The following is a 22,305-nucleotide window of genomic DNA, read 5'->3' on the forward strand; positions in this document are numbered from 1 at the left end:
GAGCAGCAGTGTGTAGCACACACTTCTTGATTAGACTGGGGTTCAAGACCGTCACCACCAAATACAGAAGATGCAGAAAGGTCAGGGAATGACCACCGCATATCCCGGAGCAATGTGGCCTTAGTTGCTAATGCTCCTAAAAAAAAACCAACCAACCAACCCATACGAACCGTTAATCAAGCGTTAATCATTTCTTTGCGAGTTGGCTTTTCTACGGGTTGTTCTGATGCGTCATTGTTAATTTTTTCGTGATCATGGTCGCATTTAACACTGTTCAGCAGTATTTCATCTTCATTTGGATGTTCTGTTGTGATCTACATAAACATAACTATCCAGTGTTATTTCATTTTCGATGTTTCCGGACGATTCTAATAATGTCCAAAAGTTTTTCAGTTGTGAAGGGGGCAGTTCATCTAGTTCGTCCAGTTGTTGTTAGACTTCTGTATTCAATGCAAATCCCGCTTTCGAAAAACAAATTTGAATAGTATATTCAGTGACATCGTTTAAATATCGTTTGTCCAAACTTTTGCCAGTTCAGAGATGCAATCTCTAAGATTAATTGAAACCTCCAAGTTTCTATTTTCTGATAATGCATTGACAATCTTCATTATTATTCTCTTTTGATAATGAAATTTAAATGTTTTAATAATGCCTTGGTCCATTGGCTGGAGTTTTGACGTTACGTTTGGTGGTAAAAACAACTTCGCACTTTTAAGTTTGGCAGAAATACTGGCACATCCTGCCAGTATTTCTGCCAAACTTAAAAGTGCGAAGTTGTTTTTAAAAACAAAGTTGTTTTTAACGGACAGTTGTCAGTTACCAACACGATTTTCCTTTTTTCTTTTGTTATACGCTTGGCTAGTTTTAATATCCATTCTTCAAAAATATCACTTGTCATCCATGCTTTTTTATTAAAAGGTGTAGTCAACTTCCAAAGATTTTGTGCCTCTAAAACATCTTGGGTTTTTTGATATTCCAATGACTAAAAGTCTTAATTTTTCACTTCCTGTCATATATGCTCCAACCAGCACAGTAATTCTTTCTTTGATTTGTTTTCCACCAAAACATTTATCATCCTTAAAAGCAAGTGTTCTATTCGGTAAACATTTAAAGAATAAACCCATTTCGTCAGCATTAAAAACATCCTTACACTCATATTCTTCCAAAATCTTCTTTAAGGTATTGTTCCTCCAACTGTTGCAATCTTCTTCACTTACATTAACACTTTCTCCACAAAAGCTTGTTGCTTAATTATTAGACCCAATATTGGAATATTTTTTTCACGTATCATTTGCACCCATTTTAGAACAGCTTTATCAACATCTTCGTATATACACAACTTAATTTGCTTCTTGTCTGCTCCTCCTTCAATTGCATTTAAAATTGATTCTCGATTTTTTTAAATTTGTAGATAAACTGCTTGCAGATATGCCACAAAAAAAAAAAAAAAAAAAAAAAAAAAAAAGATATGCCATATTTCTCCGCAACATCTTTTTTCTTAAAACCCTGGTCAATATCATAACAATCTTTGCTTTATCATTAATACTTAAACACTTTCTCTTCGACATTGTTTTCGTAATTGTAAAAATTACTGGACTGCAGCTCTTGCTGATACATACACCGCAAACTTCGCTGCGCTGGCCATATAGTGAATTGTTAGTACTGCCTGCTCAATGATGTTCGCTTGCCAATTCAACAGTATCGCTCACTTTGAAGAAATATACGACTTTGTGAATTTCTTTTATTCCGCTTTCATTCATATATACATGAAAGAAAATTTATGATTAACGTATGCTGTATGTTACTTTTCAGAAAAAAAAAAAATACAAGAGCATATAGCCTATGTGATTAATGATGAACGAAATTAAAAAAAAAAAAAAAAATCATGAAAACCATCTACTGGGAGTCAAGTTAGACGAGAACAGACATATCATATAATGATTGACATGATGGTCACATGGTACAATTGAGGTGAGAAGCGAATGTCACTCAGTAGGCATTACTAAAAACTGACTATGGTAGCATTCTACAAATTTGTATGTATTGCCGCCGCAGCATGCTAAAGGTTTACTGCAGCGAATTTCGTTTTTCCCTGAGCCAACATCAATTTACAAATCTACCCTATTTATTGTAAAGTTTACGACCACTTTTAAGAAAACCCATTTGGTTTAATAACTGTAACAAAAATGAAACAAAGACCCTCCTACAGGAATCAATGGCCACAAGTGTTCACTAAAAGGATGATTATTTAATTCCAGATGCTAATGTGCAATTTCGGATGAAGGAGGCAGTATATTTGAGCAGCTGTTTAGCAGTAAATGCTTGAAAATCTTCAAAAATGCTTTTTTAATTTTTTTTAAAAATTCGTTATAGAGAGACTAACACTTCGTTATATGGGGTTAATTTTACATGTAATTTCGTTTCAAGGTGCAATGTTTCGCGAAAAAATTTGTAATATTGAGAAATTCGTTAAATTGAAGTTCGTAATAGAGAAGTTCCACTGTATATATAATGAAATATCGGAATAGATGTAAAAGGTATGTCAGATCAGATTAATGCCATCAATTGTAGATTAAACATTACATCAGTCTGTAATCTAATTGGTACTATATAGGTATTCAAAGTGTGTTAAAACATTGGCATAAAAGTACTCAGAGGGCCATACAGCCAAAAGAACCTATAAAGAACTGGACCTGCCTCTGGAAGAGTTGCTGTCCTTGTGAGAAACCAGACCCCATTTCAACCTGTGCCACTAACTACCAATTTATAGGTAGTAGCAATTTTCTATACATTAGAGTTTTTATGAACAATGTGTTACCTCTATTTGCCACCTTGTTTTTACATCTTGTGGGTGACTTTAGTAGTCTGTGGTATTGTTCTGACCTTAATGAAAGAGTAAGTGTCATGGAGACACTTAAAATATTTTCCTAATTCCCGACTTTTTCTTGGCATTGCCCTGTACTTTACTAGCATTTCCTCAAGTTTCCTACACTAAATATCCTTAGTACCAATATGTATAGCAGTCACCTTTTGTGCCCTTAAATAATTAGCTACCCTTCAACATCATCTCCTTTTGCTCCTGGCAGGCATACCCTGGTTCTTTTCCACCTGTGTTTAACACAATATATTGTTTCCGTGACATAGAGTCACCAATGACTGCTACATCCTGTAGGACCAGAGATCTATGCTTTTGAGGTTGTTTGTCTAATGCTCAAGCATGGTGTCCAATTGTTAAGCTGAGTGCATGATGTTTCCCTCTCCTTTATTCCTTCAAGAGCATAATTCCTGTTCTCTGAGCCCTCATAAGCCCATCAGAATGTTGAATTCATGCTTACCCTCCTCATTCTCTTTATAACAGACACACACACAAAGGCACACCCTTTGGCTCTATTGTTCTGGCTACATGTAGTTTTGCAAAAAGATAACAAAAAGAAGAATACATTACAAATATCTGATTTTCAAGAGAACTGCCATCAACAGTTCTCTTGCCAGCCAAAGCATACCCGCTGCTTTGATCCTTTTGCTTTTGCTTCTTTAGTCCAAGGCATAATTCTAATCTAAATTTATGAATACCATAAAAAACTAAGAGATATGGGTGTAAATATAATGTAATATAACACAATTATTGTATCAACTATATTCAGATTGTTCAGCAGCAGTATTTACCATGCTATTTTAAGTTGTGCTATATACTATATGGTACACATATACTGTCTGATTTTATGTTGTGATGAAATGTGCGCATAAATTTATTTCAACGGAATTTGTCCCAGGTGCCAAATGATTCCTAGTGCGATTTCGAAGACGACTTTCAAAGTTATTAGCTACAGTTCTTATTAGTTTAAAATTTTTTTTCTCCTTTTTATGTTTAAAAAAGTAGTTTTTGAGTTATGAACTGTAAGCAAGTTTCAGAGAAAGGAAAGCCAACTTTATTTTTTCACGTTTCACTAACAAACTACCTTTACACCACTTGGTCACTTTGGGGGCACTGCTCTTGCTTTGCCATGGTTGGTCCGGAAGCCTGGGAGAAGAATGTTCCCGGGGCTAAAAAGGAACAAAAATGACTGATGCAGACTTGAACACAGTTGTGTCCATTGATCTGGCCCAAACTCATAGAAAAAAATGAGGAAAATGGACTGCAAGGAAAATATATGTATGAGCTAGGAATGGTGTACTTTGATGACTGGATCCATCCATCATCAGCATTGGAGCATTTCAAACACTTTTTCTAGAGCCTGTAAATGCAAGCAAATGAACCACTGTTATCACTTAACTTAAACAGTTATCTCTAAAGTATGCTTTAAAACTGTAACTCCTCCACCAGACCATCCTATTTGGACATTCATTTTTTAGCAACTATGGGAAGACTTGCAATGTAAGACTTGTAAAACTGCCAATCATCTTTTTGGTGTTCATGTCGAAGTGCTACTTCAAGATTTACATATCATGGTAGACAGGGTTGCCCAAACACCAAGATAAACCCTTCCACCTTGACATACTCATGTTCCAGCATGCAAATTTACTTTTAAGAACTGAAGAACTTTTTAAGAACGCACAGAGCTGAACATCTTACTTCTTGCCAGTTTACACAGATTGCCTCAAAGTCAGATTCGTGTAGGTTCTGCAGAATCTCCCTGAATTCAGCAGATACACTGCAGAGCTGCATACTATAGAGTTAGCCTTGGATTACATCAGAACTTGCCAATACCAACAGTATATAATATATTCTGATTCTTTGAGTATATTACAGGCTTTATTAGTGTTGAAATATAGTTCTTTTCCATCCTGTCTCAGGTTCAGCAGAAGAACATGAATTTGACAACCACTTCTGCTGGATCCCTAGCCACATTTGTATTAGGAGAAATAATTTAGCCAATACTGTAGTGGAATCAGCAATTCTCATGATTAATCATGGCTTGTCAGTCCCCTATACAGACTACAGCTAAATAATACACAAGAAGATATGCTCCCAATTGCAAGATTCATGGAATGGACAGACAACAAATAATTTACGTCAGATAATACGCTGAAGAGACACAATTTGGCCTTAGTAGCCCTTGTGTCGTTAAACCGAACAACAACAACAACAACGTCAGATAAAGCCTGTAATTGAAACATGGCAGCCTGCACAAGAATCATAGTGAGGAAGTGTTCTTGCTCAACTCCACATAAGATGCAGTCATGTTACACACCCTTTCCTTCTGAGAGCTGATGACCTCTTGTGCAAGTCTTGACACTTATTTTAACTATAAAACACGTTTTAATTGACTATGATAATTATACCAGTGCATGAAATAGGTCTTATTGCTTTTGCCGACCCAAGTGGGCCTTATCCACTCTGTCAAATCTTATCAGACAGTGACCACATCTGACATGTGGTCATTGCCTGATAAAATTTGTCATGTGTCACACACTCATGGTGCACTGTAGCCCTAGTCACTTTTGCACCAGTAAAAATAGAAATCAATCAGTCAAGCAGGCTAAAAAAAACCCAGAATAACTCACGGAGAAAACCCTACTCCCTTCTCCTTATATCGGCTACTACAATCTCGGTTGAAAAAACCTTTAGAAATTCCTCCTGCTTACAATAGGACTTGAACAAAGACCTCTCCAAATGTTATTGCTACATAATTGGCCACTGTTAATAATGTGTTTAAAAGGAGGGCCATGTTGTTAAGTGATAGTAGAGGTATTTCGTCACAAGGTATAGGAATGGCAGCGGACGGGCTAATATACCGGCTCTGTTTTTGGAGTGCATATTATGTGAAATTTCATTGATATTGAACCAAGATTCAATTGGAAATGTTATATTTATTGTTATTTTTTCATTTTATTAATTAATTTATTTTTATTTTATTTATTATGTTGATTATCAATACATAACTTTTAAATCAAAGTCTGTATATGTGGTCTTTTGACCTTGAGAATTAGTGCTTATGGGCCTCGGCCCTGGAGGCATGTTATTGGATGAAGTTGTTAACATATGTACATAACTGGCCAATTATTACAACAGAAGTTACAGGCTCATTGTGTCTGTTTGTCAGTATTCGTGGAGCATGATGCTGCAGCTGCAAAAAACTGTAGTATTTACCACCATCAAACTCTAGGTGCCTGCATGGAGCATCGTCCTTCAGCTATGGAGACCTGAGATACAGTGATATCAACATCAATGACGGTATGTAGTATCAGGTGATTCAGAGCAGTTGTTGATGTGTCTGGCTCTTTTTGGGTGCGCTTGTATTGAAGAAATTGGGGCTCCAGTAGAGAGTTCGAGCACTACCACGAGCCTGTTGGAGTGCATTGTGGTTGCTTCCTTGATGGATGATTTGTAATGCTGTGGTGTTATTATGGTTTCAGGGACTGCATGTGGAGGCTGTTGAGGTATTATTCTTTACTTTAACTGCCATACTGTTGAGACTGTTCAGGTTTGAGGAAAAGTTGACTTCTTCATTGTGACCACAATTCCTTATTTAGACTTCTACTTGGCGCCTCCGTAGCCAGGTGGGCAGGAGCAGCAGTGCGTAGCACATGCTTCTTGATTAGACCGGGGTTCGAGCCCGTGACCATCAAATACAGAGGATGCAGAAAGGTCAGGGAATGACCACTGCATTTCCCCGGAGCAATATGGCCTTAGTTGCCAATGCTCCTAAAAACCAAATAGCAAACAAACAAACAACAACAACAGACTTCTCCTTCCTGGATTGGACTTCTCATGAGTTTGAATCTTCGTGGTGGGCCTACAAGCAGGGCTGTAGAGCCGGAAGAAAATTTTGTGGCTCCATCTCCGGCTCCTTTAATTTATCAAATGTTTGGCTCCTTTAGTTTATCAAGGTCCTAATTTGGTTTTGAGCTGTTGAAGTGAGCAATGATCATACCCAACTGATAAATGAAAACAGTGTTGGAATGATCTTTACATTATAGGCTAAAAATACACAGTTAATTTGACCTTTAGTTTAATGAACAAAAGGAACAAAATTGAAAACAACCTTTTGCATTATAGAAAAAAAATTAACTTATATTTGCCATATTAAAACATGCAAATTAATTATAATTTCCTTAAAAACTGAAGTTTCGATTTTTTAATTATGTATAGCAGTTTGTTCTTAAGGACAAGGTTGCCTTAAGCAAGTCCTCTTTAATTAATACTCTCAAATCTGATTTACATTTTTTTGAGCTGAAAATAAATGCTCTACACTGGCTTGAGTAGGGGGAATGCAACCACCAGTTGTGCAAAATCTTGTATGATTTTAGGGTACTTTAGTATTTCATCTTTTACTGATGTCTTTGATTGATGATCAATTTTTTCAACTTCAGTGAGGAATGCTAATACTTCTAACTTGAATTTAGTCAATGTACTAATAAGAGTAACGTGTGGTATGCCTTTTTCTAATTCCAGTCAACAGCATTTTGAGCTATGCTGTTTGTCAATAATCTTTTCAAAATCAAACTCATTTTCAGAATTAGTATTAGATGGTGGTGGTGGTGGATTGCTTTGTATCTCATCTCCTGGCGCTGGGCATTCTTGAGGGTTTCTTATTCTGAGTGCTATATCACTTAAAGCGTCCTTTGCTTTGCTTTGTTGTCCATCTCTTAATAAATGTCTGTACTTTGGGATCAATATAAACACCAGAAGCGTGTATTACGCACTGCTGCTCCTTCCCACCTGGCTATGGAGGTGCCTACCATTCGGCTACGTGAGGCCTACATTAGACTTTGTTCATCATTGAGGGCTTCCAGACATTTGGCATTTCTGAAAGAATAAAATGTGCATTATTCAAAAATCACTTACTGATTTAGACATTAAAAAAAAAACATAGTAAACAAAAAGAAGAGGGAAATGAAAACTACACCATAAAGCATCAAAGCATATGACATATGTGCCACCCTCTGACTGACCAAGTTAGTTGCAGCCACAGAGCCAGTTTTTTTTTATTGGCTCCTGCTCCATAGAAACCTCTGGCTTCAGCTTCGACTCTGGCTCCACAGCCCTGCCTACAAGTGTCAGTTGTATACTGACATGGAAATTACAGCAAGAGCAAATTGACCCACTACGAGGGAATCTAAGATAATTGTACATCAACATTGTTCAGTGGTAGAGCATTGTAAATAGGTAACAGGGTTGCCAGGAAAGCTTGCTGGGACTGCATAGTACAATAAATAAGCATAACAAGTGACAAATGGTAAAAACATTATACTGTCAAAGAAATTTCCCTTCGTGTATATCTACTATTATTTGGAAACACAGATAACAGATGGCAGTGCCTACTGGAAAGGCTCAAAACAATTTGTATGTAAACAGACACATTATTTGAAATGAATGAAACATGCATATATGTGTGTACTTCCTGGAGTTCAAACATGAAAAATGTGTATAACTGCTATATCAGAGAAATCAGAATAAAACTTCTGTCAGAGAAATGTACATTGTGTGTGGGGACAATAACATGTGCAACATATATATATATATATATATATAATTGCAGAACTTCACCCTGTAATTTTTTATTTATTTATTTTTTTTTTTTTTTCAGAGAAATAATGTCTGTGCTTTTACTTTACTGGAAATATTTTTAAGATTTAAGGTAGCCATGGATACTTTCCTACTAAGCTGAAACTGATTTTTATGTTATGGTTTCCTTGGAAACAGGTTGTGTCCATCAAAACTACCTTAGTGATGAACAGAAATTTATTGTAAATCTGCTGATTTCTTTATGAGAACGTGAGTTATTATCATTTTCAATCGTTACTGTTTTAAAAACAGTAACGATATACAAATGAAGAAGGGGAGAATATATATTAATCCATCAAGAAATTCATAAAATTGTGTTCCTTTAAAATTAAAATACTACTAAATTCAAAAATCTTTCACTTATTGAGGAAAATACCAAAGTTGTTTTAAAATTTCTCCCTTAATATATTTAACTCACTTGAACAGCTAAATGCACCACCTGAACAAACTGCACCAAATCTCATTAAAATTTTGGTTAAGATGTGCTTTTTACACTTTAAATGTTTTTTCTGGCTAAATGCCAGTCTTTAATTTTTCACATTCCAATTTCTAAAACTTGGTAGTAGTTGGGCATTTGTATTCAGCATTTTGAAAAGCAGAAAATATTTTAAAAATTGCTACATAGTGTTATCTAAGTATGTGCGCTATATTTTTTAACTACTTTTATAACCTTCAACTTCATTAAAGATTAAATTCTTTCTTTGTTCAAATTGTTCATCTGATTATAAGTGTATACATTTAGATGAAAACTTCAGCAAAGAGTTTCGTACTCCCTGTATAGTATTTGCTGGACATCCTTCACTAAGATTTGGAGATAGTGTTCACTTTATGGAACTTTGGGGAAGCAATCCTAATAATGTTGTGGTCTTCACAGGTAGTTATTTTGAAGTCTGTGTTATAATTTATAATGATTTAAATCAATTTTATATTGATATAATTGAAAACTTTCTTGAATATTTCAAAATCAGTATATTGTGACAATTTTTATAATTTTTGAAGATAATTGACTGGTGCTTATTTTGATATATTTATTATTTAAAATTTCACTTAAACTTAATTATAGCACTACACCATGACAATACTGCAGCACACTTGGCACTTTCCATCCAAAAACTTCTTCGATGGAAAATCATGATGGAATGTGAGCCCTAAATATGCCATACTAACCAGGTTTAGTTGCCTGTGATTTAGTTAGATTCCCAACTGAAGTTTAACATTGACAAATGTAAAGTACTGCACATGGATAGAAGTAACCCCACAGAAACAGTACCAACTGTGTGGTTGGTACATTTTTGGGTGTTAGAAAATGAAAAAGACCTGGGAGTAAATGTGCAGTCAATTATGAAGTTTTCTGAACAGTGCAGACAGGCTGCCAGAGCAGGTCATGGAATCTTGTCAATGATATACAAGAATTTTGCGAGCAGGGATAAGGAGGTGATTATCCCCTTGTATAAGGCAGTGGTCAGGCCACATCTTGAGTACTGCGTACAGGTCTGGAGACCTCAATTTAGTAAGGACGTAGAGCTGTTGGGGTAAGCACAGAGAAGGGCAACAAGATTGGTGAGGGGAACGAAGGGGTTCTCTCTCTCTCTTACCAAGAAAGGCTCAAGTTCTGCAAATTGCAGCTTCTGTAGAGTAGGCACTTGCGATGGGGGATAATCTGATTGAGCCGTATAAGGCCTTGAATGGGTTGAGTAGGCTTATTTTCTGGTGGGATTAAGATCTTTCTGTTGTTCAGATTACTTGCTTGAGGGAGCATAAATTCAAATTGAGAAAGACAGTTATACAATAAATGTGTGGAAATTTGCTTTAGCCAGCTGGTAGTTGATTGCTGGAACAAACTTCCATCTGTTGTTGTAGAAATTGATAGCTTAAATAAATTCAAGGAGGAACTCAATAAACTTTTAGAGGGAATAGATGTGTGAAATGGGTTTTCTTTTTTTTGGCTGATGCTACATAAGCTTGCTTTCTTGTATCACATACTTCTACTACTACCTACCGAGAAGTCGAGTTGGTCAACTACTTTCGATGTATCCATAGCCAGTCGGCAGATCAAGGATATTCCACATTCGGACAATAGGCTCTGGTCAGTCTTCTACTGTAAGCACCCTGTTAGAGTTTTATGAGAGTTTAAGGGCACAAAGGGTGATATTGTTGTACATGTTGGCACTAATGATATTAAGGGTAGGAGACCAGTGGAATTACTTAACAATTACCGGTCAATGTTGAAAAAAAGCCGTGAGTTAGAGTTGAAATTGAAAGTGTCTGCAATTCTGTCCAGACACAATAGGAGGGAATATTTGATGAGAGCCTTGTTGATCAATTCGGCCTTGGAGAGATTGTGCAAGGCTCAGATCTAGAATTTTCCCCAGCCTGGTCTGTGCTTGTTAACAAGGAGAGACTTCTTCTACCGGAATGGGATACACTTAAATAGAAAGGGTGCAAGAATATTTGCTGATGCTGTCGAGGCAGAGTTAGGTGGGTCGGAAAACTGCTAGCTTGGGGGGGGGATACACGGACCAATAGATTAACAGAGCTGCTGGCAGAGATGAAAGTGATTCTTGCACTGCTTCTATTGAAATGCAATTGAGCAGCAGTCTGGAAAGCAAGGCAATGGGGATTTCCAGGGAATAGTTTTCCTGTACCACAACAAAGAGTGATCTGTTGTTTTGCTGAAGTGAATAACGATTTACTGTAAATTTCCTCCCTTTCTGTTTATATGGTCACAGTAATTGACTATCCAAGTGTCTTCGACATTTCATACAGTTAAAAAAAATAATAATAATTATAATCATAATAAAATTCAAATTTAAGCTAAGTTTGTAAACAATTGGAATGTTTTTTAGCATTGGCATTAGTAGAGGCATATGATGCAAGAAAGCAAGCTTATACACAATCAGCCAAAAAAAAATAAAGAAAAAAAATAAAAAAGGGCAGATTACAAGAAATCTTTGGCAAAGGATGCAAAGAAAAAGAGCAAAGAGTTCTTTACTTATGTAAACTCTAGAAGGAAGGGGATGAATCAGATTGGTCCACTTGATATCGATGGTTCAACTGTTGATGATCCTGCTCAGGTAGCTAACAAACTAAATGAATATTTTGCATCGACATTCAAACATGAGGAGTTATTCAGGGAGGGGAATGACAGAGGTATATTCAACTCTGGCAGTAAGCTAGATAATCTCGTAATAACTGAGAGTAAAGTGGAGGAGAAATTGTTGAAGAGAAACACAAGAAAGGCACCTGGGGTGGATGGAATCTATCCAGTTATATTAAAGGAGGCGACAAAGGAAGTAAGCAAACCCTTAGCCATAATTATGAGAGCTTCCCTGGACTCGGGGAAGGTACCCATGGACTGGAGATGTGCAAATGGGACCCCAATCCACAAATGAGGATCAAAGGAAGACACAGGTAATTACAGACCTGTTAGATTAACTTCTGTTCCAGGGAAATTAATGGAGGCACTGGTTAAAGAAGCATTGCAGGATCATCTAGACAAGACTTCAGTTATAGCTCGGACACAGCATGGGTTTGTTAAGGGAGAGTCTTGTCTGACCAATTTGATTGAATACTATGATGTAGTCACAAAGGAACTGGATGCAAAGAATAACTTTGATATCAGATATTTGGATCTTAGAAAAGCCTTTGGTACTGTTGCACATGGAAGACTGCTGCACAAATTGGAGCAGTGTGGCATTGGAGGCAAATTGCTGCTATGGATAAAGGGATGGTTGAGTGGGAGAAGACAGAGAGTGGTAATCATTGGACACAGCTCTTCGTGGACTAATGTTATTAGTGGAGTCCCCCGGGGTTTGGTGTTAGGTCCATTATTGTTTTTTGTATTTATAAATAATATTGATGATGGTATATCAGGCTTAATGTCCAAGTTTGCAGACGATACGAAGGTTGAACATTTACAAATGTATAAGTACTACATATGGGAAACAGTAATCCCAGAGTAACGTATCAACTCTGGGATTCCCTACCACACTGACAGTGGTAGGGAATGAAAAGAACCTGGGGGTAATTGTGCAGGCAGATATGAAGTTTCCTAAGCAGTGCAGACAGTCTGCAAGAGTAGCTCATGGTGTCTTGTCAATGGTATACAGGAATTTTTCTAGCAGGGATAAGGAGGTGATTATTCCCTTGTATAAGGCAATGGTCAGGCCACACCTTGAGTACTGTATACAGGTCTGGAGGCCTCATTTCAAGAAGGATGTAGAGCTGCTGGAACGAGTACAGAGAAGGGCAACAAGATTAGTGAATGGAACAAAGAGTTGCTCTTACGAAGAAAGGCTTAAGTTTTGCAAATTGCAGTGTCTGGAGACTAGGCACCTGCGATGTGATCTGATTAAGGTGTATAAAGCCTTGAATGGTTTGAGACTGCTCAGTGTGGATGGGATTTTTCCTCTTGCTCAGAATAATCACCTGAGAGGGCATAAATTCAAATTGAGGAAAGACGGTTGTAGGATAGATGTGTGGAAGTTTGCCTTTATCCAGCAGGTGTTTGATTGCTGGAACAAACTTCCATCTGTCGTTGTAAAATTTGATAGCTTAAATAGATGCAAGGCAGAACTTGACAAACATTTGGAGCGAGTGGATGGGTGAAATAAGGGTGTTTTTTTTTTTTTTTTTTTTTGGCTGATACTATATAAGCTTGCTTTCTTGCATCATGTGTCTTTGCTGATGCTAAAAAACCTTTCCCGTTTTGCCCATCCATTTGCTCCAAATGTTTGTTGAGTTCTGCCTGGGATTTATTTAAGCTGTCAACTTCTACAGTGACAGATGGCAGTTTGTTCCAGCAATGAACCTCCCACTGGCTAAAGCCAAACTTCCGCACATCTATTCTACATCTGCCTTTCCTCAATTTGAATTTATGTCCACTCGGGTGATTAATCTGGGCAAGAGGAGGAATCCCACCAGCATTGAGCTTGCTCAAACCATTCAAGGCCTTATACACCTCAATAAGATCACCTCGCAGGTGCTTAGTTTGTAGACCTTGTAATTTGCATAACTTAAGCTTTTCTTCATAAGAGCAACCCTTTCTTACCTTTCACTAATCTTGTTGCCCTTCTCTGTACTCGTTCCAGTAGCCCTACATCCTTCCTAAAATGAGGCCTCCAGACCTACCTCCAGACCTGTTTACAGGGATAAGGAGTTGATTGTCCCTGTATATAATTATACGAGGGGATAATTGCCTCCTTATCCCTGGTAGAAAAATTCCTGTATATCATTAACAAGACACCATAAGCTCCTCTTGTGCAGACCATGTGCACTGCTCAGAAAACTTCATATCTCACTACACAATTAACCCCAGGTCCTTTTCATTCTCTTCCACCCTGAGTGTGGTACCACACAGTTGATACATTACTCTGGGGTTACTGCTACCCATATACAGTACTTTACATTTGCCAATGTTAAACTTCAGTTGAAACCTCTCAGCCCATCTGCTCAACTTTTCTAGATCCTGTTGCAGTAACGTACTGTCGTTAGTGTCATTAACAACCCTAGCAACCTTCATATCGTCTGCAAACTTAGACATTAAGCCTGATATACCTTCATCATTATCATTAATAAATAAAGAAAACAACAATGGAACCCACACTGAACCCTGAGGGACTCCACTAATAACATTAGTCCACGAAGAGCATTGTCCATTGATTACCACTCAATCTTCTCCCACTCAACCATCCCTTTATCCATTCTAGCAACTTGCCCTTAATGCCACACTGCTCCAATTTGTGCAGTAGTCTTCCATGTGCAACAGTATCAAAAGCTTTCCTAAGATCCAAGTATATGATATCAAAATACTTTTTTGCATCCAATCAGATTGGTCAGACAAGACTTCCCCTTAACAAACCCATGCTGTGTCTGAATTATAACTGAAGTCTTGTGGAGGCGTTCCTGCAGTGCTTCTTTAACTAGTGCCTCCATTAATTTCCTTGGAACAGAAGTTAAACTAGCAGTCTGTAATTACTTGTGTCACCCTTTGATCCTCCTTTGTGAATTGGGGTCACATTTGCACATCCCCAGTCCATGGGTACCTCGCCTGAGTCCAAGGAAGCTGTCATAATTATGGCTAAAGGTGTGCTTACTTCCTTTGCTGTCTCCTTCAATATAACTGGATAGATCTGATCCACCCCAAGTGCTTTTCTTATGTTTATCTTCAACAATTACTGATTCAGTTTGTTAGCTACCTTTGCAGGATCATCAACAGTTCAACCCTCGACATGAAGTGGACCAATCTGATTCACCCCCTTCCTTCTAGAGTATCCATAAACTACTCTTTGCATCTTTTGTCAAAAATTTCTTGACAAAAGATGATTTGACTTGAGTACAGACCAGCATATATCTACCTTAGGCTTCTGTATCACCTAAATTAAAAATCACGATATCCACAATCGTCTGTTTATATAGCACAAAAACAGTATATACACATTATTTATAACTTCAATCTTATTCAGTATCTCAGAACGTGCACAGTTCTTCAATTGCAAAGTGCTGTGCATTCGAGCATGTACCGATGAAGTAGTCGCCTGATTGCTCCCTTAAAATTTGCATTCTGGATGGTAAATAGATGTATGCTATTATGCAGTATGTACTCAGATTTAAGGATGCATGCAGGCTTGAATTGCCCTCTGAAAACACACCATTTGGCAAAAATTTATTTTCACCCTGCCCTCTGCTCTCATCCTGATGCAACATCTAGGGGTGCCATTTTGTCAGCTAGTCTCGGATGTTGTTGAAATAGCTTGACACAGAACTTATATGGTCTGTCAGTGGTGCCACTCTGATACCAGCGCCCTTACCACCTGCCCCAATGCCAAGGTGTTCCTACACCACTGCTAATACCCCTTGTGTTTGGGGTTTGTATTGACAGGACAACATACCATATCATACTTTTCACATTGTGATGGGCTGGCCAGCCCAAAGTCTTGACCTCAATCCTGTTTTTAACCTATAGGATGAATTTGGTAATGAGCTGTATGTGAAGAGAGACTGCACAGAAACGGAGGTGAATATTCACTGCTTTGAAAGTTGAGCGGAGGAGAATATCAAATAACATTTGCAAAATACCGTGGTGGGTGTTCCACAGAAATGAGATGCTCTCCTGAAGACTACCGTTTTCAGCATACTTTATTAGTTTTTCTGTAAATAAAGGGAATTTGTAGATATGCATGTGTTCAGATATTAATGGGAAGGCAGTGTATGACCTATTAATTTCTAACACATGAGAAAAGTATATATTCCAGAAATGATTAATGAAAAAATCTTAACTTTTCAAAGAACAGATTCTGTATACCAACACAGAAAGCTTGCTTTTTGTTCAACAAAATGCCATCCACTTAAAAGTATTGTACTATTGAACCTTTCTGACAACACGCAGTTACAAATTCAGAAGTGTTACTCAACAAGGAACCATATAGAAAAATTTTTTCAGAATAATTTATTGTAAAAAATTTTGTCAAAAATAATTACTCCAGTCTTATTCATAAATAATTTTAAGGGTCATGCATGCCATTCATTTTTGGCTGCATGTTTCCAAAGTGAGATGATTGCAATTGACTTTCCTGTTAAACTTGTTTTACAACTTTATTAACCCAGGGGCATTCTTGTAGGATGTTTTGAGTCCCTACACAAATTTTAGCATTTATTTTACATCTACATTTCTGAAATGCTCAATACCTTTCAGAAAAAGCATTTTCTTTGATTTTATTGAATTCGATCTCTGATTGAAAATTCCAGAAATCCCCCACCTATTAATTATCACATAGGGAAAATGTAGGATCAAGTATGAAATGCTGTACATAGCCATATTTGATCTTGGAATTAAATATTTCTTTGCAGCCGCATTATAAACTTAAAAAAAAAAAAAAAAAAGAAAAGAAAAGTACCATCAAACTGGGGTTTTTTTTTTTTTTTTTGTCAAATTAGCATTAGTTGGGACATATGACGCAAGAAATCAAGCTTATCCAGCATTATCCAAAAAAAAAAAAAAAACTTCCCATTTCACCCATCCAGTCACTCGAAATGTTTGTCAAGTTCAGCCTTAAATTTATTTAAGCTATCAACTTCCACAACAACAACAGATAGAAGTCTGTTCCAACAATCAACTACCCGCTGGCTAACAGGAAACTTCCGTACATCCATTCTAAAACTGTCTTACTTCAATTTCAATGTATGCCCCCTCAGGTTCATAATCCAAGCATGCAGAAGAGTCCCATCCACATTGAGCCTGCTCAAACCATTCAATGCCCTAACACCTTAACCAGATCATCTTGCAGGTGCCTAGTCTCCAGATGCTGCAACATGCAGAACTTAAGCCTCTTTTGGTAAGAGCACCCCTTTCTTCCTCTCACCAATCTTGTTGCCCTTCTCTATACTCTTTCTAGCAACTCTGTATCCTTCCAAAAATGAGGCCTCTCAAGGTATGGCTTGACCATTGCCTTATACAAAGAGATAATCATCTCCTTGTCTCTGCTAGCAAAATTCCTATATATCATTGACAAAACTCCATGACCTGCTCTGGTAGCCTGTCTTCACTGCTCAGAAAACTTCATATATGACTGCACAATTACCCCCAGGTCTTTTTCATTCTCCACCTCCCTGTGTGTAGTACTACACAGTTGGTACACTTCTCTTGGGTTACTGGTACCTATATGCAGTACTTTGCATTTGTAGGCGCCTCCGTAGCCAGGTGGGAAGGAGCAGCAGTGCGTAGCACACGCTTCTTGATTAGACCGGGGTTCGTGCCCGTTACCATCAAATACGGAAGATGCAGAAAGGTCAGGAAATGAGCACCACATATTCCTGGAGCAATATGGCCTTAGTTGCTAATGCTCCTAAAAAAAACAACCAAATAACTTTGCATTTGTCAATGTTAAACTTCAGTTGCCACTTCTCAGCCCATCTGCCTAACTTTTCTAGATCCTGTTGCAGTAGCATGCTGTCTTTACTGTCATTAATAACCCTGCCAATCTTTGTATCATCATGCAAACTTGGACATTAAGCCTGATATACATTCATCGATATCATTGATAAATATACAAAACGACAATGGACCCAGCACAAACCTGGGGACTCCACTAATAACATTAGTCCATGAAGAGCAGTGTCCATTTATTACCATTCTGTCGTCACCAACTCAACCATCCCTTCCTTTATCCATTGTAGCAACTTCCCCTTAATGCCATACCGCTCCAATTTGTATAGCTGTCTTCCATATGCAACAGTATCAAAAGCTTTCCTGAAATCCAAGTATATGATATCAAAATTATTTTTTGCATCCATTTCCTTTGTGACCACATGGTAGTATCCAATCAAATTGGTCAGACAAGACCTCCCCTTAACAAACCCATGCTGTGTCTAAACTATTACTGCAGTCTTGTTTGTATGACCCTGCAGTGCCTCTTTAGCCAGTAACTCCATTATTTTCCCAGAAACAAAAGTTGAACTAACAGGTCTATAATTATTTGTGTCACCCTTTGAAACCCCTTTGTGAATTGGGGTTACATTTGCACATCTCCAGTCTGTGGTGACCGCCCCTGAATCTAAGGATGCTCTCATAATTATGACTAATGGTTTGCTTACTTCCCTCACTGCATCCTTCAATATAACTGGATAGATTCCATTACCACAGGTGCCTTTTTTATGTTTCGCTTCAACAATTTCTCATCCACTTTGCTGTCTGTTATTACAAAATTATTTAGCTCTCTGTTAGAGTTCAGTAAATTTCTGTTCTCTCTTTCCTTACAGAATTCCTTGTGTGTAAATATAGATGCAAAATACTCATGAAGTTTGTCAGCTGTGTGAGCTGGATCATCAACAGTTGAACCATCAATAACAAGTAGACCAATCTGATTCATCCCCTCATTCTACAGTTTATATAAGTAAAGAAGTCTTTGTTCTTTTTATTTGCTTCCTTTGCCAAGGATATATCTTAATCAGCCTTCACTTGCCTAACTTCCTTTGTGGCTTGATATCATTGATAAATATACCAAACAACGGTAGGCCCAACATCAAACCCCGGGGGACTCCATTGATTACCACTCTGTCTGCTCCCACTCAACAACCCTTTTATCCATTGTAGCCACTTCCTCTTAATACCATACTGCTCCAATTTGCACAGTAGTCTTACATGCACAACAGTAGAGTCACCGACAGTAATTAGCTCCTGTGGGACCAGTGCATTTTGCCTTGGAGATTGCCACTGTGTAGCCTGATGTACAGGAGTGAGCTCTTGTGTTCGGTTGGGCAGCTGAGAGCTTAATGGTCCGTCGCCCCATATTAATTTCTTTGAGCTCTTCTACCCTACACCTCAAATTCTCATAGAGGCCCATCAGTACGCTGAGTTAGTGCCTAATTTCTTCACACACACACACACACATCTTCCTTGGCTAGACCATGTCCTTCCTAAAGATCTTCAAATATTTCATATTTTGCACATTTTTTAGACTGATGCGTTGGAGAATCACTCCTTCGGTTCGCCCCTGAGCCTCAGCACTCCCGCTATTTTGTGCTCATTGTTTTGCTGCTTTAGACTGAGGTCATGATTCCTTTTAAGTACAATTTAATTAACAATGAAATTTAATAAGATTAATAAATTTTATTGATTAATTGATAATACTATACTAAGCTAACAGATTCCTAATACATTGCTACATATTACGCTATCTAGTTCAGGATACCTTATGCTATTCTGCATCAGTCTAATATCGGTAAAGGTATCTAATCCACATGTTGAACAAGTTTTGCAGCTCACGTGAACGCTAAGTTTTAATTATATTTAGCCGTTTTATTATTTTTTATTTATTTTTTTTTTATGAGAACCCCAAACACGAGAGGTATTAGAACCTATAGTACTTAGTACCGTGCTTGGGTTGGAGGTTGAGAAGACGAAAGAAGATATTTGTTGATATTGGACTTGAACTTCTGTAGATTGTAATTTTCGGGAAATACGTATGAAGGAAGGTTGTTAAAGAAAACGGCAGTTGAATGAATAAATGAGGAAGATGAAAAGTTGGTTCTGTGGGTTTGAAGTTGGACAGTAAATGGATGTTGGCTGGTGGCGGCACGTGTTCGGACTGTTTTGAAAGAGAGAGCGGGAATTATAGAAGCCAATTCAGAAGAACAGTGCCCATGGAAGTATCTGTAGAAGAGGCATGCAGCAGAAACAGTGCGTCTATGAGAAAGCGAGTGGAGAGACTCTGTTAGAGATGAATCATTAATTAACCTAACTGCCCTGTTCTGAATGGAATCAAGAAGCCTGAGAGAGGTTTTGGGGGCACCACCCCAGATGTGGGAACAATATTCCATGGCAGGGTGGATTTGCGATTTATACAGAGTGAGCAGCTGTTTGGAAGAAAAGTAACGCCGAGAGCGAAAGAGAAAACCAAGTTTTTTAGATGCAGAGGAAGCAATATTTGTAATGTGCTTGTGCCAAGAGAGATTAGAAGTCAGGTTAATCCCCAAGAGAGATATATCATTTTGCCTAGAAATCGGAGTGTCACTAAAGATAAGCATAGGAGCAAAAGAATCCTTTTTGCGAGATATAAGACAAGATTGAGTTTTAGAAGGGTTGAAATCAACTAAGTTGTCTTTGCCCCACTGGAGAATTACCTGAAGATCGGCATTTAAGGAATTGGCAGCAGATCTTCGAGAACTTGAAGCTGATTGAGCTGGACAAGTTTTCTCAAAATGGAAAGTTGAATGCAATGTGCTATTATCGGCAAAACTATGGATAGGATTTCCAGTCAATGGAAGAAGGTCATTGATATACAAGAGGAAAAGAGTGGGGGAAAGAACTGAACCTTGGGGGACACCGGCATTAGTGGAGAAGTTAGAAGACAGAGAGCCATCTACCATCACCCTCAGTGAGCGATCAGAGAGAAAACTGGATAACCAATTATTAAAAACAGTTGGCAAACCATAAGATGGAAGCTTGTTTAGAAGACCTTTATGCCAAACACGATCAAAAGCCTTTGAGATGTCAAGAGCAACTACTTGTGTTTCACCGAACCTTTCCATTGAATTAGTCCATAAATGGGTAACATAAGCCAGAATATCACCAGTGGATCGACACTGACGGAATCCATACTGGCGATCATTGATCAGACGGAAGGTTTCTAGGTAGTTTAAGAGTTGGCGGTTAATTGATTTCTCCCTTACTTTAGAAAGAGTAGAAGTAATTGCAATGGGACGATAATTGGATGGGAGGGATTTGTCACCCTTTTTAGGAACTGGCTGGATATGAGCAAATTTCCAAGCGAAGGAAAAACACCTTTGGAATAAGAAAGTGAAAAAAGGCGGCAAAGAATAGGAGTAAGTTCAGGAGCACAGGTTTTGAGAACAAGTGGAGAAATACCATTGGGACCTGGAGCTTTCTTAGCATCAAGATTCGTCAAAATCCTTCTGACATCCTTTTGACGGAAGACCACAGGAGGCATTGAATGGAGCGTGTTAGGAATGGTGGGAGGTGTTTTACCAAGATCATTAATACATGAGCTCGAAGAAAAATGGGATGCTAGCAGGTCAGCTTTATCCTTGGCTGAAGTGACAACAGAACCATCTGGTTTGGACAGAGGTGGGAGCAGAGATGGGCAAAAGTTGCGGCCAATAGCTTTGGCAAGAGACCAGAATGCTCGGCTACCATTAGGGCAAGAAGCAAGTTTTCTACTCTTAGCCTGTTCAAACTCTAGTTTGCACTGATTAATAACTGCTTTACAATTGTTGCGAGCTTTGGTGTAGGCAGAAAATGAAACTGAAGAATTAGAAACAAGCCAATTACGATATGCAACATTCTTCTCTTGGACAGCCTTAGCACATTTATTGGAAAACCAAGGTTTAGATAAAGGACGAGATTTTAAAGTGGAGTGTGGGATAAAGGATTCCATTCCTGCAAGAATAATTTCACTGACACGATCTGACATCGTGTCAAACGTTGACATCAGAAGTTTTGAAACAGTAATCAGACCAAGGAAAAGAAGAAAATAAGTCTCGCAGGTCATCCCATTTTGCATTCTTGTAATGCCAAACAATACTAGGTTGGGAATAGCCATGAGATAAAGGTTCCATTGGAGAAGAGACAATCACCAAGTTGTGATCTGAAGTGCCTAAAGGACCTCTCACTTCAAACTTGTACTTAGAAGGGTTGTTTGTGAGAAAAAGATCAAGCGTATTGGCTGTATGATTAGGATTGTCCGGTATTCTTGTAGGTAAATGAACAATCTGTGCTAGGTCATTAGTAATTGCAAAAGCCTCAGCATCTCGACCTGCTGGGTCGGTGTGACTAGAAAACGGAAGCCAGCTGGAGTTGTGAAAGTTAAAATCACCAAGGAAAATTACCTCACTGTTAGGAAAGTTGGACTGGAGAAAGTCAAGTTGCAAAGAGAGGAAGTCAAAGAGCTCCAAGTGATTAGTGGAGTTGGGAGAATGGTAGAGACAACAGATGAATTTGACACAATGAGGTAGAGAGATTTTAAGCCAGAGAAGATCAAAGAGAGGAGATTCCAAATTGCCAAGTCTCTGACAGGGAATATCAGAACGGACATATGCACAAGTACCACCTTTGAGGCGAAAAGAATCATACAGCAAATAATTTGGACATCTGAGATGAGCAGTAGTTGGATCAACTGATAACTGAGATTCAGTCAGAAAAAGTACATGGGGTTTGGAAGACTGCAAGTGGAAATGGACATCGTTGAGATTGGAATTGAGACGACGTATATTTGTGAAATGAATTAGGAAGTTCTTGGGAGGTTTAGATCTTTTTGCAGATAAGCTTGCTCTATTATTTT

At 38.0% G+C, this 22,305-nt stretch overlaps 1 protein-coding gene across 8 annotated transcripts in view; it reads left to right on the forward strand.

Annotated features, from left to right (window-relative positions):
- Positions 1-22,305, forward strand: part of IntS9 (integrator complex subunit 9) — a 370,946-nt gene that overhangs the window by 204,729 nt on the left and 143,912 nt on the right. For 7 of the 8 annotated variants that reach the window (XM_090373281.1, XM_090373278.1, XM_090373279.1 and 4 more), the window contains one exon: positions 9,252-9,383. The exons of the other annotated variant lie outside the window; for it this stretch is intronic. In XM_090373281.1, coding sequence (XP_090229407.1) covers positions 9,252-9,383 — 132 coding nt within the window. The remainder of the gene's footprint in view (positions 1-9,251; positions 9,384-22,305) is intronic. 8 annotated transcript variants of the gene reach the window in all.

Source organism: Mastigoproctus giganteus, chromosome 5 (assembly GCF_048544385.1).
Source record: "Mastigoproctus giganteus isolate SK-2022 chromosome 5, ASM4854438v1, whole genome shotgun sequence".
Lineage (NCBI taxonomy): Eukaryota > Metazoa > Arthropoda > Arachnida > Uropygi > Thelyphonidae > Mastigoproctus > Mastigoproctus giganteus.